Genomic DNA, 22,411 nt, shown 5'->3' on the forward strand with positions numbered 1-22,411 from the left:
ATAAATATAAAAAAATATACAACATTTTTTTAAATGACTTCTAAGATGAAGAGCTATATACTGTATATTATTGAGGTTTCAACAGGGAACCTATATATATATTTATGTACTATATAATTAATATTTTATTACTTTTGTTTTGAAAAAAATCTGCATGCAAATGATGGAAATGCCATCCAAACTGTTTTTGAAAACTCATCAGGTGCACGATGTAGGTGCATCAGGATCAGTGGCTGCTTCTATTAGAGTTTATTAAAAAACGATCGATGGCAGCGTTAGGGAGACACTGGCTTTTGTTAAGTTGGATTTACTTTCTGAAGACCAGTTTTTTTCCTACTAAACTTCTCCAGTGCAAATTTAAGAGGATGGCCAGATGAAGAGCAACTCAAGTCTACAATACAAACTGCTAATTAGATAACAGTTCCACGTGCAGAGTGTTCACTGTTAACTGTTAATGTATTTGTGACATAATCATATTGTTCATACCTCCTGTCTGATGAGTCAACTCCTTCTCTCTGTGTAGTGTTCAAACAATGCCGTCGTTATTACACTGAGTGGGAACTATTACTCAAAACAAAGTCTCTGTCTTTATGAGCAGCTGTCAAACTAGTTTTTCCTGAGCGTTCCACCCATTAGCCACAGGCATGTGTTTAAGTCATGTATGTGTGTATGTGTGCCTGCATATATGTGTGTGTGTTCATTTGCCTTCAAAAAGTGAGTGGATGACGAGGGCGTGTAGTCTTTAAACAATAGTTTCAGAGGTTCATTAGGCGCAGAGAGGTTGTTGTTTTTTGAAAATGTAATTCTGCTGCATGTGTCAGCAGCTCACACCAACAGTCACCTACACCTACAACACCAACTTCACCAACATCTACTTCGAGCTGCAGCCGCAGCTGATTTGCAAGTTTAAACGTGTTCAAAGGAATCTGGTTCATAATGTAAATGAAGATTCAAGTTGGACTCTTTGACTCTTTGACAACTTTCATTTTTCTGGTTTAAAAATTAAAAATTAAATTTTTGCAGTTACTGATGAAATATTGCTTACATAAAATAATACTGCTGACATGGACAAGGTGCCTTGAAAGAGAGGTTTGCTGTAGTACAGTTTGTACATTGAGAAATTGTTTGCATTAGTTTCGTGTGGTCTAGTATTGATGTAGTGAAACCATTTGCAGACAGGTCATCTCCCAGGGAGCGACACATGGTTTGTTTGTATTTGCTGCTTCTCATTGACATATGGATACATCACTTTTGACAAACCCCTCTTCACCCCCTCCTGTACCAAACGGTTTGAGTTTCCGAGTAAGTAAAATCTTCTCTTTTGTGATGCACATTTTTAGCCCTTTTCTCTGTTGCATGATCCCATGTGATCTAAGGAGAATGGATTTAGACAGCACGTGAACATGCTTGATTGGATAAACTTGAGGTACAGTGCTTGATTTGGTTTGGAAGACTTTCACATGTTCATCGTATGCAGACGACTCCTTAATCTTTTACAATCTTCTCCGACCCTCATCTCTTCAGTTTCTTAGATTTTTGGTTACAATTGGTTACAATTGTACATGCATGTACAATTTGTTACAATTGTACATGCATGATATGTACGCCTGTCGAAATGATTCAATTCAACGAAGTACTTTATATCCCACTGCACTCAGAATCCTACTCAGGTCATTGTTTACAGTGAAACTTTGGCAAGTTTTCACCACATCCAGCTGAGAATGCAGCTCCACTCATCTTTCTAAAGTCTGAGAAACTTTACAACAAATTAAAGGATGTTAAAAAGATGTAGAAAAAATACCTCACATATAGAAGTAGTTTTAACTTCTCAAAATCCTCCAAAACTAAACGTTTTCAAATGTCTCTCTGTTCCCTCTCTCTGGTCTTCACAAGGATACATGCACAGACACACACACACACACACACAGACTTTGGGTGAGAAAGTGAGTGGGAGTGTTCTCAGGCTTTGGGCTGGGCTGATTTGGGTGAGACACAGAGGGGTGTGGTTACCACCAGCCTCCAAAAAACGATCCTTCCCTTCACTTTGTTGCAGTCTGCACCAGAGGGAGCAGGGTGCAGAGGTGCAGGGAGTCAAGGGAGAGTGAGCGTGAGAGAGGCAGTCTGCAGCTCCTCTCTACTCCTTTCTACTCACTATTGGGCCGTACTGTTGCTGCACTCTTCTGTGGTCATCATGAGTTTGTATGGGTCCCAACAGGGGCTCAACATTAGCCGCAAGGGCGGCTCTAAGAGCGACCTCACCGGCGTCGGCACCTACCCGTACTCACGGAGTGAGGTGATGCACGGGGGAGGCAATGGATACGACCACTACGGGGACGGTTACAGAAGCTTCTCCTACTCAAAGTCCACCAGGGGCAGCACAGGGGGCGGAATGATGAGCGGAACACAAGGAGGAATGATGATGGGCAGTGGAATGTCGGGAGGAATGATCATGGGAAGTGGAACACAAGGAGGAATGATGGTGGGGAGCGGAACACAAGGAGGAATGATGGTGGGGAGCGGAACACAAGGAGGAATGATGGTGGGGAGCGGAACACAAGGAGGAATGATGGTGGGGAGCGGAACACAAGGAGGAATGATGGTGGGGAGCGGAACACAAGGAGGAATGATGGTGGGGAGCGGAACACAAGGAGGAATGATGGTGGGGAGCGGAACACAAGGAGGAATGATGGTGGGGAGCGGAATGGCCGGCGGAATGAGGTTTGGCAACATAGTTGTTAAAAAGTTGAAAAGTGTTGCAGTAAAGTGCATGAAAACTTCAGAATGGAATTTAACAAAAAATGTAAATGTATTTCACATTTGACCAGTTCCTATTGAGTATATATACAATTTCCTCAAATGAATCATCTATATATTATTCATTATCATATAATTGTGGCTGTGTGTCCTTAAACACTGGATGAAAATCAAATGTCCTTGTTTCTAAAGATCATCTGAGGCCAGTGGGAAACACCGGTTGACCTCATTTATTTTCTTGACTTTTGTTTGTTTTTCCCTCACAGTCACCTGTATCTGCTCTGTTCTCGTTTCTGGAGGCAGGCCTTAATCTGGTGACATATTAAATATTTAACAACAAAAACCTGTTTTAAGCCCAGTATTATTGTCAACTCTGTAGCATACATTATAGACCTTCAGCAAAAGTACTGCATGTACTGTAAGTACGACAGAGTACTTTATTAAACAACTGCACAACAGTCTCTGCAGGAATGGCAGTTCCAGTAGAAATGACTGCAGACTTCACAGCTCTGATCTGATCTGAGAGCAGTTTACAGAAGATCCTGTCTGGTTTGTTGAAGGCGTTACCTCATCAACTGAACCTTAAATTAAGTTCAATTATATATATATGAAAAAGTGGCTGCGATGTCATTAGGGCCTAAGTGCCGTCTCTTCTCTGGTTATTGAAATTATAATTGAGCATATTTTCATGTTTGTGCAACAGATTTTCCTCCGTTCAGTCAAACACCCTGGTGATTTATAGCTCACATCAAGCCGCTAAGGCTCTCCCTGCTGCTCCTGCAGAGCACTGGTGCTCTTATTCTGCAGTACTTTATCACAGTCATAAATCATTGAGCCTTAAAAGTACAGCACAGGTTTTTAAGTGATGTTGTACAACTGGCGGCTCGCAGGCCATATCCAGTCCACCGAACCGTTCACCTGCGACTGCATTCATTTCTAATTTATTTTATTTTTGTGTCCGACCATCAAATGGTGCAGACAAATATAGTTGGTGCCCCCTGTTGGCTGGTGTTTATATTCAGAGTGAAAGTTAAAAAATACAGAAACAGTTCCAAGCTAGATTCATGAAATATCGGTTTTTAAGTGATGTACAGTTCCAAGCTAGATTCATGAAATATGAGAAAATAAAAGGATATTTGTCCTGTTTTTTTTTTTGTTTTTGTTTTACGTTGTGTTGTACTGCATGTTGACTCTCATGTCCCTCGGTCTCACACTGACACAGAGGAAGACATCAGTGACCTGATGTTTTTACTGCTATGGAGTAATCTTCATCTTAATAACACAGTGACAGTTCTTATTATTTTTAATTGCTTTTAATTAATGCAGTGTTTTGCCAAAACCAAACATTTCATAAATACTGTACTTACTCTAAAACTCCCAGTGTTCAGACTCCACCGTTGGCTGTGCTGAATTGCATAACGATGTCACGATTTACATTCCTCATCTGTTATCAGAACAAGTGGAGGTAAATGTTTATGTAACGTTCATTATTTAATAAACACAAACGCCCGTCAACGTTACTATGGTCAGTATTAGTATTACATTAAAGAATGTGCTGGTAATCAGAGTTGCCAGTTTGAATCCTTCTGTTTCTTCAACAGAAGCAAAACTTTCCCTGAGCTTAAAAAAAAACAAACAAAAAAAAAAACGTGCAGTACGCTGCTCCTGTGTGTCTGTTGTTAATCAATGAGGTTTCATACAGATTAAATTCAGTAAATTCAGAGTAACTGCCTCCGGGGCTTTAATAGAGTACTGAAAACATTGAACTTGATTTTTATCCCCCTCTCATGCCAGTGACACTTAGGGGTCCCTCAACCTCTGATTGGGTAACACCATCCATGCAACTACACCTTTCGTGAAAGAATTATATATTACGTTTTAAACAGTGCTCTAACATCGATGCCTCTCCTCTGCTGCCCCCTACAGTGCATCCAACCTCAGTGCCATCCATCAGAAGGCCTTGAACATGCAAGCTCAGTGTCAGGAGTATCTGAAAAAGGCCGAATTCGCTCTTCAGTCGGTGAGTGACATTTGACCTCAATGTATTTTTTCTTCTTCTGGTCGAACTGAGAGATTTTCTTTCTTTTTTTTTAAGAGAAGACAGAAAAAACAGGCCCTGTTTGTAAACTGAGTCGCTGCATCAGTTCCATTTTAATGAGAGTGTGTTTGAACTTGTTACCCAAACCAGGCTGATAGTGGAAGAATTTTGTTTATTTCTCTATTTGGATCCATTTTTGGAACCAAAGTGCCTGGAGTGCAGTTCTAGCTGTCACAGGATCCACAGAGAGATTTACAGAGTGGGTTCTGCACATGTTCCACTGTGAGCCGTGGAACATCAAACATGCCTCCTCACATTCGTGTTGAGCAACTTCCCCTAAATTATCTCTTTTTACCCAACTGTGATACCTCCCCACCCACTGTGGGAGTGGAACTTATTTGCCTCTTGGCTTTGCCCCCTCCCCTCCCCTCCCCTTTTTTTTCATGACTGTGAGACCGTGCACAGTGTCTCTATTTAATCTCCTCCAAAGTCTTGAAATAATCCAGGATTGAAACGCGTTCACTGCGAACTGTCTCATCTGTCACAATCTAAAGGCCACACTGTAAAAGTGTCAACCAAGCCCCACATCAATTTTCATCAATTTTTATATTTTTGGAAACGAAGAAAAGTGAAACTTTTCAGTCGATCGACTCTGCTCCTGGTCCAACGATGGTTCAGAGGTTTTTGTCTGGTCCAACAAAGGACCAGAGTACGTTCAGTCTTGGTTGAAGTTTTAGGACCTGATTCTGAAGTTAGTTCTTATAATGGGATGTCCGATAATATCAACTGACCGATATTATCAGCCCAATATTAGCATAATTATATCTGTAACAATCGTTATTGGTTTTTCTTCCGATAATGAATACCCGATAACACCATGCCTCTGTTTTGCCAAATGATGTGTGCCCTAAAAATAGATTTGGGGAAAAATGTAGGTATATGAAGGTAAAAGTCACTAGATGGCAGCAATATCAGGCATCCCTATACTACCTACCTAGAGACCTTATTGGATTTTCCCAACAGTCATGGTCAGTCCTCCATTCGTCTTCTACTCATTATTCCTGATCATGGTTTTAGGATGAGCTGATCCTCAATCAGCAAGTTCTCCCTCGAAACTAAGATGTCAAAGTTCCATTAGGACCAGGCTGTAAGGTCAAAGGTCATACTAAACTATTGCTAACATTCTTATTTCATCTTAGCGTCTTTTCTATGCTGTCGATTCTCGTCATGCAGGGTCCCTCTGGTGATGCCGAGCGCTACATGATGATGGCCAAAGAAACCATCGAGCAGCTGAAGAATTGTGCTATCGACCTGAGACACATGGGACATTCCAACGACAACATAGTCAGGACGTAAGACGGACCACTGACTGTTTTGTTTTTCCCTCGTTTCCTCGATTATATTTCTTTATTTGTCAAATATCCCTACTTTCTTCCCCATGCATAGCTTGGAGCTGTGTAAAGACCAGCTGAAGGGCGTCCACATGGCCATCACTGGGAGCATGCGGAGGAGAAGCACAAGAGGGAGCTCTGGAGGATGGGAGGAGCCTGGAAGAAGCTTCCATGATGCCATTGCCTGGATTGGACAGCAAAAAGTATGCACACACACACACACTTTAGTCTAAGAAAACAAGCAAACAACGTTTGCAGAACTTTTTCCCTAGGGCAGCAAAAGCATCATTGCGTTTGGTTAGCTAAGCTTAGCATTAGCTGTCGTCTTACTCATGTGAGATCTTATTTTGGTTCAAGTTATTTTGCCATCATGACAACGTGACACTTTCTTCAAATTAATCATGAAAATAACTGAATGTTTCAAATGCAGATTTGATGAAATTTAGTCTCAAAGAGTCCGCGGTGAAACAAAGACTCCAGAGACGGCAGGATCAGGTGAAAGCAGCAGATGTTTGAGGAATTCCAATGAGACTCTTTTCAAGTTTAAACAGGCTCTTTTCAGAGGCCGTCTTCCAAACTCTGAGTTCAGAGCTGGCATCAAATCAACCACAGGCAGGAAAAACAACTAGAGCAGCTTTTATTGGAGCATCAGAGAAAGGACAGAGTCAAACATACTCACTTGTTCTCAGGCAGCGCTGTGGAGACTCCGACTTAAAAAGAAGGACTTGTTTTGTCCGAGTGATTTAACGTTCCCTCTGGTGGATTCCTCTGATGTGGTACCTAGTGTTTTCTCACTGAATAAAGGATCTGATTCACTGCCACTCCCTGCTGCTGTTATTTAGTGCGTTTCTGCCAAACGGTTGTAAAACACTGAAAACCTTGTCAGGATCAGTGTGTGAATTTTTCCCTCTTGTATTCTTGTCATTAAAAAGGTTTTTGTGTGTGTGTTTTTTTTAATTTTCTTGTTACGTTAGCGTCTGATTGAAACTGCTTCCTGGGGAGATGATCCTGCAACCATCCAGCAGCAGCTCGTCAGCCACCAGAAGTTTCACAGCTCCATCCAGCGAAGCGTGGAGGTGGACCGGGCCAGAGACGACCTGGTGGGTGTGGTTTGGTTAGAGTCCATTTAAGGCTGAAAAATGAACCTTTGTGTTATTGTTACTGGTTGATTACAGTTCAATAATAATGTGGCACACAGGAAATGGGTGTAGCTTGACAGTAACCCCTTAGAAAAAGTGAATTTTGTAACAGCGATTTTTCTGTCCCACCACAGAACAAACGGGGAGATAAAGGCAATCTTCATGCTCTGGACCAAGAGTGGGACAGTCTCCAGGTGAATAGAACCATCATCACCACTAGAGGGTACCATCCTCATCAACTCGAAATTGGTTGTCTTTGGTGTTAATAAGTTCCTCCTCTCCACAGCAATTGTCCTTCCAACGGACTCAGCAGCTGCAGGAGCTGCAGCAGATCATCCAGGAGATCTCCAAGGAGATCATGTGGGTGAACGACAGGGAGGAGGAGGAGCTGGTGTTTGACTGGGGAGACAAGAACATCGACCAGTACATCCCCAGGAAGCAGGAGAGCTACTCGGTGAGTCATTATATGTCTGTAATAATGGATCATTTGGAGACACTGTCCCCTAGTGCTCAAAACACACAAAGTTGCAACAACATTCCCCCCCCCCCCCCCCCCCTTTTGGTCAAAAAATAAACTCGATGAAATTGATCTTTGTTTTTTAAATTATATTTTGTTTTTTTAAAAATGCAGAAATAAACAGTATCCAAATTGATCTACTGAACTTTTAAGTTCATGTGTTGTTAGTTTACACAGTTTCACTCAGTATAATCATATACTGATTCAAAATAAAAGCTGAAAACTGAATTTAATGAAAAAAAAAGATTTTACTTTCTTTATATGGTTTTATATAGTTATTTACATAAAAACATACATATTTACATAAAACATATTTCAAAAACCTACAGGAAGTTATTTCATTGCATATTGTAGATTATAAATGTCAAAAATATTACTTAGCAAATTATACATTTTGCATTGTTGATTATTTGAGGAACATAATCAGGCTTTTTACGACTCAACCTTTTTTTTTTTACAAAGATAAATCTATCCCAACTGACTGTCACTCATCTGTGACTGGTTTGATTTTGGCAGCTGCACGCAGTCATTCAGTGGAAGCAGCTGTTGACGAATTTTGTCTTTGTCTCTGATGATTTATAATTTTGTTTTTAGACATTGATGAGCGCCCTGGAGGTCAAAGAGAAGGAGCTGAACAAACTGAAGACCAGAGTCGACACACTCCTGAAGAACAACCACCCTGCAGCGGACAAGATTGAGGTTTGAACAAAATATTTCTGTATTTAGATGACTTATTATTATTGTATTTAATTACATTGCTGTAAATATTTCTCTGTGTGTTCCAGGCCTACCAGGACACACTCCAAACCCAGTGGAGTTGGCTGCTCCATATTACAAAGTGCATTGATACTCATCTCAAGGAGAATGCAGCGTACAGCCAGGTGACGTCACCCAAACCAACTCACCGTTTTATTAAAGTCTGATGATGCTGTTATAGCTGAAGGTTAAATGTCTCCATGAATGTCCCTGTGTTCTCCATCAGTTCTTCAAAGAGGCCAACGAGACCTACAGTGCTCTGCAGAAGGAACACGAGACGGTGCGGAAGAGGTTCATATGTGACAAGAACACGCCTCTGGAGAACCTTCTGGAAATCCTCAAAGGACTGGAGGTACAGCACCTTCAAATCACTGCAGCTTATCATATATTTTAGTACTGTTTCTCAAACTGGGGTATGTGTACCACTGTGGCTCCCTCTAGTGTGTGGTTTCAGAATTTAATTTATGTACTGGTTTTACTGCTAATTAAATGACCATTAAAAATATAATCAAATTAAAATTCACCAATTATTAATCCATGATGACAACCCTAAACATACACACACACACATACACACACACACATATATATATGGTTTATTTAGCTTTTTATACATTGATTCTTTCTCCATCCTCAGAGGGAGAAGGAGAGGATAATGGACAACAAGAGACAAGTCCAACACCTGGTCAACAAGTCCAAGAGCATCGTGAGACTCAAACCCAGAAACCCTGAGGAGAAGAGCAGCACCCCCGTCATAGTTAAAGCCCTCTGTGACTTCAAACAAGACCAGGTGAGTCTGATCTTCTGATCGCCATGACGATGATGTCAGATAAATTCTTCTTTTACAGCATCTAAGACCTGCCTTTGGGTTTCATTCCTGTCCACAGAAGGTGATCTGTAAAGACAACGAGGCCATCCTGAAGGACAACAGTCAGCGCAGTCGATGGGACATCACTGGTCCAGGAGGCCTGGACATGTTGGTGCCCTCTGTGTGTCTGATCATACCCCCACCAAACCCCCTCAGTGTCAGCCTGGCCAACAAGTAAGAAACCCACGATGAGGTTTTAGCCTGAAAATGAAAGTTTTCTCAATTCTCAAAACTTTTTTTTCCTGCTGTTTTGTTGTAGGAACGAGCAGTATTATGAAGCCATCCTGTCCATCTGGAACCAGCTGTACATCAACATTAAGAGTCTCATCGCCTGGCAGTACTGCCTGACTGACATCCATCACATCAACTCCCTCACCATATCCATGGTCTGGGATGAACCTTTTTATTTTATATTTTTTATAAACATTTGTCCTGAAATGCATTTTACAAAATAACTATATATGTTTACACCTGGGCCCTGGATATACTTTACATCTGGGAAAACATATACATCTTTAAGATACGAGTTAAGCTTAAAACTTAAAGTCAAACCTTTGTGTATGTGTTCGTGTGTGTTCAGTTGGCCAAGATGCGTCCTGAGGAGTATCGTCAAATCATCAAGAACCTGGAGACTCACTACGAGGAGTTCAAAAGGAGCTCCCTGGGATCGCAGATGTTCGCTGACGATGACAAAAGGAGCATCGAGAACCAGTTCACAGAGGCCCAGTCCCACTACGACCAGCTGGTGGTGCAGTTGCCAACCTATGGTTAGTATCACAATGTCCTGCTCCGGTGCTGCTTCTAATGCAGTGAACTCTCTCTTGATGTTGATGCAGAAGTTTGAAAAAAAAAAGTTTTTCAAACTTACATTAGAAACATGTTTGTTAATAGTACAGAGACGATATCCAGTGACATCTACTGGTGATCCTGCATATTGTATCAAATTAAAGACTTCTTCAAGTGACTTCAAGTTCTGTGTTTACACCTAGTCGTTCAGTTTCAACAAGATGAAGCACATCAAGCAGCCAGGGAGAAAGAAACGCTGCTTCTCATTCAGCAACAGGCAGCAGCTGACGCCGAGGCCTGGAGGCTGGAAGAAGAAGCCAGAAGACTGGAAGAAGAACGCCTAAAGGCGGAACGCAGGAAACAGGCAGAGAAGAAAGCAAATGCCAAGAAAGAGCAAGTGATCAAGAAGGAGGTAGTGAAAGTGACCAAGTCGGAGCAGGGAAAGAAGAAAGTGGTGGTGTCCTCCTCTGCCTCCTCGCCATATTTCTCCTCCATCTCAACCTCCAACATTCTGTCGGAGCTGCACGCGCTCAGACTGAGGTTGGAGGGCACGGAGGGAACGCTGAGTCAGCACGTCCACATCTGTGTGGGAGATGAAGGTGTGCACGACTGTGGCCTCAGGATCTCACAGTTGGAGGTAGACGCGGATTCACTTCTAACCAGCAAAGTTCCTGCAGTTTTTTTTTCTTTATTCTTCAGCGTTGTTTTTCCTGCTTCCTGTTTTGTTGTGTCGTAGACGGTGCACAGTGACATCGATTCAATGCGCGAGGAGTTCTTACATCTGAGGGAGCAGATCCTCAGAGAGCTGGAGGACATGAATGACCCTGATAAAGCCCAGTTTCTACGCAGCGAGTTGGGCATCATCAACCAACGACTGGGCAGTTTGGAGAGCAGCGCCTCAGCCTACCTGCAGAGGTCAGACATCTTAAACTGGGGACACACTACTAGGCTATTTTTACAGGTTTTACCCAGAATTCCAAGTTGGACACATAGTTGCCATGGCAACTAGTTCACAAAAAATCTGTTGGTTTAACTTGGACATGCTTGTCCATGGGAGGGTTCGTGCATGAGTTTGATGCCTTAGACGTGGCTGTTAAGTATCTGATCTTCTGTTGTTCAGTCGTCATCTTTAACGTCAACTTTTTCATCCTCATATTTTCCCTGTATCTCGGCAGGCTGCGGGCGTTAAGGGACATGCTGGAGAGTGTGGCACGTGCAGAGGACATCGTGAAAGTTCATGAAGCGAGACTGACAGAGAAGGAGACCACGTCTCTGTCCCCTCAGGAGGTGGAGGAATATCTACAGACCCTGAAGGTAAAGCAGGGGGACTATCCGATTCCCATGAAAATCTCCTACTAATTTGAGACAGAAAGTTCCTTACTTCTTTCCTGTTTATGGCACTTCCTGTCCGCTGTGTAGAAAATGAAAGCCGAGTTGGATCAGAAGAGGGATGTTCTGTCCTCCATGGAGGCAGAGTTTTCCAAGGCCAGTCACTGGAATGGGCAAGTGGGCGGGGCCTTCCACAGGTGCGACATGATGCTGTCAAAGTACAAGGAGCAGGTGGGGCAGCTCTCTGACCGCTGGAGACGAATCCAGGGGCAGATCGACACCAGGTATGTGTCTCAGTGCAAGAAGTTACTGCAGCCATCCGTATGAATGCTGTCTGACTGTCTTAGAACTTTTTACCTTACTCTTGAAACCAAAGTTTTGATCTTTGTCTTTTTTATTCTTCCTCGTTCACTCATCCTCAGACACCAGGACTTGCAGCTGTATCTACCCCAGCTCCAGCACTACAGGGACACCAGCGACTCATTGAGTAAATGGATTGACGACACCAAGAGAAAACAGGAAAACCTGCGGTCCACCAAGATAAAGAACGTGGAAACACTAAAAGACCACATTAACAAACAGAAGGTTTTTTTTGTTGTTGTTTTAAGTAACCTGTCACTAACCTGTCACTAACCTGTCACTCTGGGTTGATGGTGTGTGTTCATGTTTGTGAAAAACGAATGACATGACGTTTTGGTGTCGTTGCTTTTCAAGGAATTGAACTCAGAAATCAAATCAAGAAGAGAGACATTAGAAAGTGTTCTGAAGGACAACGAGGCCTGTGTGAACTCTGTCAAGGTAATAGAGCTTTTAGAGATTTTTTAAAAATAAAATCTATTTATTGTTTTCCCTTTTCAGAGACGATAAATAATGTATCCGTATTTTTCAAAATGTCTTAACTTCATTATCAGGGTATAAAATAAATTTCAAATTGTACCACAACTGTGTTTCATTACAGGATCATGAAATATACCTGACCTCTTACACATCTGGTCTGGAGACTCTGCTCAACATTCCTTTCAAGAGGACCATGCTGAGGTCCCCGAGCATGGACCTCAATCAAGAGGTGAGTTTAAATTTGTAGAACCAAAAATATTGAAAGGAACACAGTTTCCACATGTATATTTACATTTTTACTGTGTTCCAGGCTACACAGCTCCAGACCCGTTACATGGAGCTGCTGACACTGTCTGCGGAGTATTATAAATTCCTGGGAGAGTTGATGAAAAACATGGAGGAGCTCAAGGTACTGTGGAGCAACTGTGTGTTTGCTTTTACGTTTCCAATAGCAATTATTAAAAATACATATTCAGTAAAATACTCCATGATACTTAACTACAAAAGGTCAAATGGTAAAAGCCCTACCACTTTGGCTGGTAAGTTTAAATTCAACTTAATCAGCCTTAAACTCTTAGAGAAGAAGTTCCATGGATACAGCAGGGGACACTCTTACATAAAACAAAACCTAGGATTCAATTTAAAACCTAACGTTAGACACTAATCTATTGTTGTCTTTATTTGATATGAAACAACATTGGTGAAAATGTGACTATTCAATGGCTGTAAGCTAGTTACCTGAACTTCAACTTTCTTGATCTTGATCTTGCTTTCAGATACGCAACACCAGGATTGACCTGTTGGAGGAGGAGCTCCGCCGTCTGAAGGAGGACATTCATGATCGTAACAACAAAAACAAATCACTGGAAGACGCGGTCTCCCGCTACCAGGTGGAGCTGTCTCACTCCCAAGACCAACTGTTGCTAATGGAAGAGTCGAAGAGGAGCTCAGAGATACACGTCAGTGCCACCAGGGAAAAAATGGATACCACGCAAAGCCGCCTGTCAGATCTTGAAGATCAGGTGAACCGACTCACCTATCTTCTTGAGGAGGAAAAGAGGAAAAGGAGGCTGGCCGAAGAGCGCTACACTCAGCAGCAGGAGGAGTTTGAGTTAGTGCTGAGGAAGAGGCAGAAGGAGTATGAAACAGTCAGCTGGTCTAAGGTGGAGTTGGAGAAGAGCTCGGTCAGTAGGGATCATGAGCTTGAGCAGCTACGGCGGCAGCTGGCTGATGAAGCTGCGAGGAATAAGGAGCTGCAGAAAGAGATTTCAAAGGTAAGGAGCGATTGCAGTGCAGAGATCAATAACCTAAAGGTGAGCTACGAATCCCAAATTCATGTCAGTCGAACAGACATTCAGAGGCTGACAACCCAGAGGGAGGAGAACACGGCTGAGCTCCAGCAGCGGTGTGAGTGGATGGAGGCAGAGAAGAGGAATTTAGAGGAGGAGCTCAGGAAGCTCAGGATGTCCATCAGCCAGGCTGAGGAACAAAAGGCCAAGGCTGAGGAAGAGGTACACAGTCAGCGTCTGGTCATCACGGAGGAAAGCCGAAGAAGAAGAGAGCTTGAAAATGAGGTTGAGGTTCTGATGAAGCAGAGAGACCAGAATAGCAACCAGCTTGAAGAAAGACTGGCTGAGGTCATGAATGCTCTGCGGGAGAAAAGTGAACAGCTGGAGTATGTCACCCACAGTCTAGAGGAGGAGACGCGCAGGAGAAAAACTGCAGAAGAAGGACACGGTGTGTTAGAACAGAGTTTATCTCAGCTGCAGGTGAAATTAACCAACTCATCAATAGTTTCAACCCAGCTAAGGGAGTGCGAGGTGGAGCTTCAGACAACACGAATAGAGCTGGAGCGAGAGAGGAAAGAGAGGAGCAGGATAGAACAGAACCTGAGCAGGTTGCAGAGTCGCATCAAAGACCTCCAGGCCGTGAGGGATAGTCTAGAGAGCCAGGTGGAAAATCTGAGGAAGACCAACCAGGAGGAAGCTGCCAGAAGAAGTCAGGCAGAAGCAGAGCTGGAAAAGACGGCCATGTCAGTGAGAGAGTACACGAGCACCATCGCGGTGCTTCGTCAGTGTCAAGAAGAGGCCAGCACCTCAGGAAAGAGGGATGAAGAAGAGTGGCAAATGTTGCACGAGGAGCTGGAGAGAAGCCTCAAGCAAAACAAGGCCTACATAGAGCAAGTGACGCAGCTAAGAAGTGAGTTACAGGCTCTGCAGCAACAACTTCTGCAGGAGCAGGCCAGGCTCAAAGAAGCCAATCTGAGAAATGAAGAACTTAATCGATCTATCAAGGAAAAGATTAGAGTTCTGGATGAGAATTCTCTAAGTCTTCGTAGGCTCCAAGAGGCGACTGAGACCCACAACAGAGAGAGGCTGAAGCTGGAGGAGGAGCTGAAGACAACAAAGCAAGATAAGGAGAAACTCTTGAGATCCAAACAGGGGAGTGAAGATGAGTTCTCTTCCCAGATAACTGCCCTGGACCTGCAACTAAAGGCCAGTGAGCGCAGCAACCTAGAGTACCGTACCCTGATCTCAGAGCTCTCCTCTGAGAGGGAGAAGCTCAAGCTGGAGACAGAGAGAATACAAAGACAGGCTACTGAGGTACATAGGTGTATAGCCTGTAGTCCTGGACTGTTCTGGTCTTTTCAAATCAGAGTATGCTTTATGACCAATCAACTTGTCATGACTTGTAGCCAAATCTGTGCTTGTTGCATGCTAGATAGCTGCTGAAGAAGCTTTGCCTCCTGACTGCTTTGATTTGAACACATATGTCTGTATGTGTTTGAATTAACATGCATGTATTTGTTTACATGCAATGTCATCTGTGCCGTTACGCCTCCTGAGCTCTGCCGCTCTCTGTCATCTTTCATACACCGTGCTCTGCAGAGATGTGGCCTGCATGCTTCTTTTTCTCCTCTTCTTTGTAAACAGTCAACGTGTCCACGTGGGCTACACAAGGGATGAAAGAACCTAGATAGGTAGAACAAGTTGAACTTGATGGGTCGCACACAGTTGCTTCCATGTGCTCCTTTCCCCCTGTGGGTAATTTGTCCGTCGACCCACATGGAACCTGTACACATGTAAAAATGGGTCCCAGTTGTCAGCCCACTTGTTTCGTTACTCTGCAGGATTGGGAAGAACTTTTTAGTTATAATTCAAAAGTGAGCGTCAATCAAAACCGAAAGTGAATTGGCTATAACTACTATGATCTACTTTCCAATCCTGAAATATATGTTTGTGTTTAAGTTTTTTTGGGGGGGGGATTCTTAGCATGTTGTGGGAAACTTAACAGTGCACACACAAACTCACAAAATTATTAAAATTAAATTATTAATTAGAACTATCTAAGTGTTTGTAGAACATTTTAAAAATGCATGACCTTGCTATTGGCTTTGTAAATGATTGCTTGATTTACACCAAATATTTGAACTGTCACTTAGACAAATCAAATTCTAGCACAATTGTAGTGCTAGAATAAGCCCAAGTGTTTATGTGTGTGTGTGCTGTACAGATAGTTTTAGCATTACCCAATTTTCTTTTAGAGTCAAACCCACATGTCATAGTGTTTTTAAGAATAAGTAATTTTGATTGCATCTGACCTTTTGTGCCAATTTCTCTCATTTCAGATAACGTCAACGATGCAGTCCACTCAGTCACAGTACACTGAAGTTGTAAAGGAGAGAGACACACTGTTGCTAAAATTACAATTCTCTGATAAAGACAAAGATCGATTCTTAAGCCTTGAGGAAGAACTCCGTCGTATCAAAATGTCCCTAGAATCTGAGCTACGCAGTAAACAACAACTGCAGGAAGAGATTGAAAGGTTGAGGAGGGATTCAAGTCACTGGAAGGACCAGTATGAAAGCAAACAGACCATAATAAGGCAGTATGACACCGACAAGGATCGTATGGAGAGGGAAAAGAACTCCTTAAAAAGTGAGATAGAGAGGCTAATGCGGGAACTCAGGGAGCTCGAGTCCCTGTATAAAAGTAAGCTGGCAGCCCTTCAGAAAGAACTACATGAGGTAACTGTTGTCAGGCAAACCATGGAGACGGAGCTGAAGAGTACTAGAGTATCCTCAACCTTAGATGCCTCTAATGTGATTTTTGATGGTGTGCGTAAATCAGTCACAGCAGACCAGCTGCTTGACTGTGGCGTATTAGACAAACCGACGTTGACTCAGCTTGTGAAGGGGCAGAGGTCCGTACCTGAAGTAGCTGCTGACAAGAAAATCAATCTCAAAGGGACAGGTCCAATCGCTGGGGTGATAGTTCAGGATCCAAAAAGTCCAGGTTCATCATTTGGACAACCCTGCAAACTGACTCTCACTGAAGCCAAGACACAGAATCTCCTTCCACCGGATTGCGCTGATCTACTTCTGGATGCCCAAGCTGCTACAGGCCACATTATTGACCCGAGGACCAATCAGAAGTTTACAGTTGAGGATGCGTGTAATCAAGGTGTGGTTGATTTGAAAGACAGGCAGAGATTGTTGGCTGCAGAAGCTGCAGCTGTAGGTTATAGAGGTCCAGGAATCAGCAAACCTCTTTCAGCATTTGAGGCCATGAAAAAAGGACTGATTGACAAAAACACAACACTGCGTCTTCTGCAAGCACAGGAATGTGTGGGTGGCATTCTTGATCCAGTCCTGAGTGTGTTTCTCCCCAAAGACACAGCCATTGAACGTAATTTGATTAATGATGACATATACAGAACACTGAACCAAAGACCAGAGCTCTACTTGGACCCAGAGAGTGAGGAGGGGGCAACTTATATGTCATTGAAAAGAAGATGTAAAGTGGAGCCACAAACAGGTCTTCTTCTTCTTCCAGTCTCAGTACAAGCAGACCCTTCCAAATTTGTGTTTGATGGCGTACGCAAGACAGTTACAGCAAAAGAGCTGCTTGATTGTGGAGTCCTGGACAAAAAAACATTTGACCAGCTACGAAAGGGTGAGAAAACCATCCAGGAGGTGTCAGAGGATAAGAAGCTCTTTCTTAAGGGGAAAGGACCGATTGCTGGTGTGGCTGCTGGGCCTTTGGGTAAAATGGCTTTGTCGGAAGCTAAACAGAAGATGTTCATGAGCACAGATAGTGCAGATTTGCTCCTGGATGCTCAGGCTGCCACAGGTCACATCATTGACCCTGCAAAAAATAAGAAGTTAACAGTAGAGGAAGCCTGTGCTCACGGGGTGGTTGACAATAGGGACAGAGATAGACTTTTGGCAGCCGAAGCTGCTGCAGTAGGCTACCGTGACCCTGGAACGGGCATGCCTCTTTCTCTATATGGGGCAATGAAAAAAGGGTTAGTAGACAGGAAAACTGGGTTACGTCTGCTGCAGGCCCAGGAGTCTGCAGGGGGCATATTAGACCCCAACCTCAGTGTGTTTCTCCCTAGAGAAACAGCTATAAATCGCAACCTTTTGGATAAAGACATATGTAATGTGCTAGACAAGAACCCTGTGTGTTACATTGACCCAGACACAGAGACTGAGGTCAGCTACGTTGCATTAAAGAAAAAGTGCAAAACAGAGTCTCATACTGGCCTAATACTGCTGCCAATCATTGAGCGTAAGGACCCTTCCAAGATAATGTTTGAAGGAGTCCGAAAGCCAGTTTCTGCACAGCAGTTGTTTGCTTGTGGAGTCCTAGACAAACCAACCTTGGATCAGCTAGTAAGAGGTGACAAAAGTGTTCAAACTGTTTCAGTTGAAAAGACTGTCTTTTTAAAAGGCACTGGACCCATTTCTGGGGTGGTAGCAGGGCATAAAGGTAAAATGTCATTGGCAGAAGCAAAGAAACAAAATCTTCTGCCTGATGATAGTGCATATTTGTTGCTTGAAGCCCAAGCTGCTACAGGGCACATTATTGAACCAAGCACTGGTGAAAAACTGACAGTAGAGGAGGCATGCGCTAAAGGAGTGGTGGATGTTAGGGACAAAATAAGATTATTGTCAGCCGAGGGTGCTGCTGTGGGATACAAAGATCCAAGTTCAGCTAAACTTCTCTCAGTATTTGAGGCCATGAGGAAGGGAATCATTGACAAGAAGGTTGGCCTTCGTTATCTACAGGCCCAAGAGTCAGTGGGAGGAATTTTAGACCCCAACCTAAGTGTTTTCCTGCCTAAAAACTTGGCCATCAAACACAATCTTTTGGATGAAGAGCTCTGCCAGGTTCTCAAGCTTAATCCTGCTTGTTATCTTGATCCTGAACCTGATAATGATGTTAGCTATGGGGCCTTAAAGGGAAGGTGCAAGAAAGAGTCTCACACAGGACTGCAACTTTTACCAATCTCTGAGAGATTTGACCCTTCCAAATTACTCTTTGAAGGTGTCCGCAAGACAGTCACAGCAAAGCAGCTGCTTGATTGTGGGGTCCTGGATCAGTTAACCTTTAACAAACTCATAAAAGGAGAAAAAACTGTCTCAGAGTTATCTGTAGATAAAAGGGTCTACCTAAAAGGGACTGGGTCCATTGCTGGTGTTGCAGCTGGGTCATCAAAGAAATTGTCCTTCACGGAGGCAAAGAAACAAGACATAATGGATTCTAATTGTGCTAATATGTTACTGGAAGCACAGGCAGCCACAGGCCATATCATTGACCCCAAAAGTAATCAAAAGCTGACTGTGAAAGAAGCAAGTGCCAAAGGGGTAGTGGCTAAAGAGGATGAATCAAAGCTGTTTGCAGCTGAGGCTGCAGCAATTGGTTACAGAGACCCAAACAGTACCAAACTTCTGTCTGCAGGACACGCCCTGAGAATGGGGTTAATTGACAAGGATACAGCCCTTCGCATACTTCAAGCTCAAGAATCTGTTGGGGGTATTTTAGACCCAAGTCTAAGTGTGTTTCTACCCAGAGAATCTGCATTAAATCGAGGTCTTATAGATGAAAACTTAAATGAGGCCCTAAACCAGTATCCTGAGTGTTACCTGGACCCAGTCACCCAAAAACCAACAACATACATATCTCTTAAACGTCAGTGTAAAGCAGATCCATTTACAGGTCTTTTGTTTCTTTCTGATATAGCCACAAAGAAGTCAGACCTGACTGTGCAGGGTCTTAGGGGTGAGGTATCAGTCTCAGAACTTGTGGATGCAAATCTGCTGGAAGCATCTGACATTTGCAAACTAAGTGAAGGGAAACTCACTAGCAAAGACATCGAAGAACGCTTACACTCTTATCTAAGAGGGTCCACCTGCATAGCAGGAGTTTACGATGAGGCCAGCGATAAAGTGATGCCGATCTATCAGGCCATGAAAAATAAATTGTTACGACCTGGGACTACTTTGGAACTGCTTGAGGCCCAGGCTGCTTCAGGTTTTATAATTGATCCTGTAAACAACTTGTATCTGAGTGTAAGTGATGCCTATAGCAAAAGACTCTTTGGGCCAGAGTTTAAGGATAAACTATTATCAGCAGAGAGGGCTGTGACTGGTTATAAGATGCCAGGGACAAACACTATCATCTCCCTCTTTCAGGCTATAGAGAAAGGTCTAATAGAGAAAGGCCATGGCATCCGTCTACTGGAGGCCCAGATTGCCAGTGGTGGTATCATTGATCCTGAACATAGCCATCGAATCGATGTGGATGTGGCCTACAAAAAAGGGTACTTTGACGAAAACATGAATAAAATCCTCACTGATGAAAGTGATGACACCAAGGGATTCTTTGACCCGAACACAGAGGAAAACCTGACCTATTTGGAATTAAAGTCCCGCTGTATCACAGATAAAAACACTGGTCTCGTCCTATTGCCCATAGTAGACCCGAAAAAGTTAGAGTCAACCCTGAAGAACACCTTAAGAAAGAGGAGAGTGGTAATTGTTGACCCAGAAACCAACAGAGAGATGACAGTACGTGAAGCATATGACAAAGGATATATTGACTATGAGACCTATTTGGACCTGTCCCAGCAAGAGGGTGAGTGGGAAGAGATCACAATTACTGCACCAGATGGATCTGTACGGTTTGTTATCAATGATAAAAAGACAGGGAGGCAATTTGACATTAATGATCTCCTTGAAAAAAAAATCATTAATCAGTCTGTCGTTGATAAGTACCGTTCCAATACCATCACACTTACTGAATTAGCAGATATTATCACTGAGAAGACAAAACATGGATCATTGTCATCATCTTCCTTGTCAGGATCAAGACAACCAGCATCAACCTCATTTACATCCTCAGTGACATCATCATCAAGTGTAAAAAAATCAGAATCTTCAGGTTCAATGTCACTGACTTCATCTGATGTGCCAAGACCTTCCTCGCCTTCTTTTGGCAAAATGACCACAACAAGAACTACTATGGTTACAGAAAGGAGCTCCACAATCAGCGCTGTTTCAAGAGAATCACCTGATTCTCTAAAGCATAAATCCAGTGTGTCTATCACTCTAGCGTCTCCCGTGGAAGCAGTGGGTGAACAGGAACCCGTGGGTGCCATCTTTGACACAGAGGCTGTAGAGAAGATTTCCATCACAGAGGCTCTTAACCGTGGCTTGGTGGATTCAATCACGGCTCAGAGACTGCTAGAAGCCCAAGCCTGCACTGGAGGAATTGTCAATCCTGCCAATGGAAATCGGCTGAGCATCCAGGAGGCATCTCGTCTTGGTTTAATCAATGACGACATGGCAAATAACCTTAAATCTTCACAGAAGGCTTATACAGGCTTCGAGGATGTGAAAACAAGAAAGAAGATTTCTGTTGCTCAGGCCATGAAGGAGATGTGGCTTCCATATGAGGCAGGAAACAGGTTCATGGAGTTTCAGTATGTAACTGGAGGTCTCTATGACCCAGAAGCTAACTGCAGAAGATCCATTGAAGATGCTCTTAACATGGGCTGGTTGGATGTGAGTGCTGCCCAAAAACTTGCAGACGTCAGGCACCATACAAAGAACCTGACCTGCCCCAAGAGCAAACTCAAGATCTCCTACAAAGAGGCTCTGGATAATTGCCTTGCGGAGGAAAGCAGCGGGGTTAGGATGCTCCAGGCTTCGTCTGTATCTTCTAGGGGTATCAGTAGTCCATACAATGCTGCTTCAGCACCAGGGTCCACCAGCGGGTCCAGAAGCGGCTCAAGAAGAAGCTCCCGCAGGAGCAGTTTTGACCTTGGCTCCTCCACCTCTTCTCCAGCTACTCTCCACAGTCATTCGAGCTTCGCCAATTTTTTCAGTCGATAAAAATCCAACATATTGATCACATTTTGTTTAAAATTGTGACTTTTGTTTTGTTAAAAATCATTTTATTCAAGAAAATAAAAATCTGTAATGTTTACAAGGAGAAATATAGTTGAAACTTTCGAAAATGCTTTTCAAAAAACGGTTTGTTATTGCTTTGTTTTCAATTGCTACTTAAACGGATCAGAAGAATGACTTCTTCAAATGTGGATTTTTATTTGTTTTTGTGAACTGGGAAAAAAGTATTATTACAAGTTAACTTTTAATATGTGGATTAAGATTGGATTGTATACTATTTTAAATGCTGGTGCTCTAAATTAGGCTTACTGATGGCCAAAACCTGTTTTTCAAATACAGTCTTTACAATTTGCATTGAAAGTACATATAATTTTTCAAAGCGTTTTATCGCAAACACTTATTAGGCAAAGTATGTTTACATTTGTGTGCTATTATAGTATCATGTGCCTCTGTTTGTGTAGGTGATGCACAGTTGGGTTTCAAATATGTACTGCTTGACTATTTTTTTTTTTCTGATAAGCAAACTAATTCATTGTTTACTTGCATTTTATGGCTACATCTTTTGTAACAGCTCACATCTCACAATAAAAACAAGTTTTGAATCTTGATACAGTGTTTTGTTGTTACTCATATACACATTATTACATTTTCACTACATATTTCATGTTATAGATATCTGTTTAAATATTTACTAAGAGTTTAAGGAAGACTTATTTACAGTCAAAATCAAAAGAACACACAAATGAAGAAATCAAATTACAACATAAAGCCCATGTCTAACGTATCCCTAACATAAGAAA

At 42.7% G+C, this 22,411-nt stretch overlaps 1 protein-coding gene across 2 annotated transcripts; it reads left to right on the top strand.

Moving 5' to 3' along the window:
- Nucleotides 1–1,663: 1,663 nt before the first annotated feature.
- Nucleotides 1,664–22,223, top strand: dspb (desmoplakin b). 2 transcript variants are annotated; one of them, XM_008338481.3, is made up of 24 exons: nt 1,664–2,718; nt 4,681–4,774; nt 6,026–6,144; nt 6,239–6,386; nt 7,158–7,283; nt 7,457–7,516; nt 7,609–7,776; nt 8,434–8,538; nt 8,625–8,720; nt 8,822–8,947; nt 9,233–9,385; nt 9,483–9,637; nt 9,723–9,849; nt 10,044–10,230; nt 10,453–10,886; nt 10,986–11,164; nt 11,425–11,563; nt 11,669–11,862; nt 12,001–12,163; nt 12,293–12,376; nt 12,537–12,644; nt 12,726–12,824; nt 13,192–15,018; nt 16,044–22,223. In XM_008338481.3, the coding sequence occupies exons 1-24, from the start codon at nt 2,192–2,194 to the stop codon at nt 21,594–21,596; spliced, it is 10,971 nt and encodes a 3,656-aa protein (XP_008336703.1). In that variant the 5' UTR covers nt 1,664–2,191; the 3' UTR covers nt 21,597–22,223. The 2 variants fall into 2 exon arrangements, with proteins under 2 accessions (XP_008336703.1, XP_008336704.1); XM_008338482.3 differs by having other exon boundaries at nt 1,668–2,718; nt 13,192–13,689.
- The last annotated feature ends 188 nt before the right edge of the window (nt 22,224–22,411 follow it).

This window comes from Cynoglossus semilaevis, chromosome 2 (genome assembly GCF_000523025.1).
Source record: "Cynoglossus semilaevis isolate Cse_v1.0 chromosome 2, Cse_v1.0, whole genome shotgun sequence".
NCBI lineage: Eukaryota > Metazoa > Chordata > Actinopteri > Pleuronectiformes > Cynoglossidae > Cynoglossus > Cynoglossus semilaevis.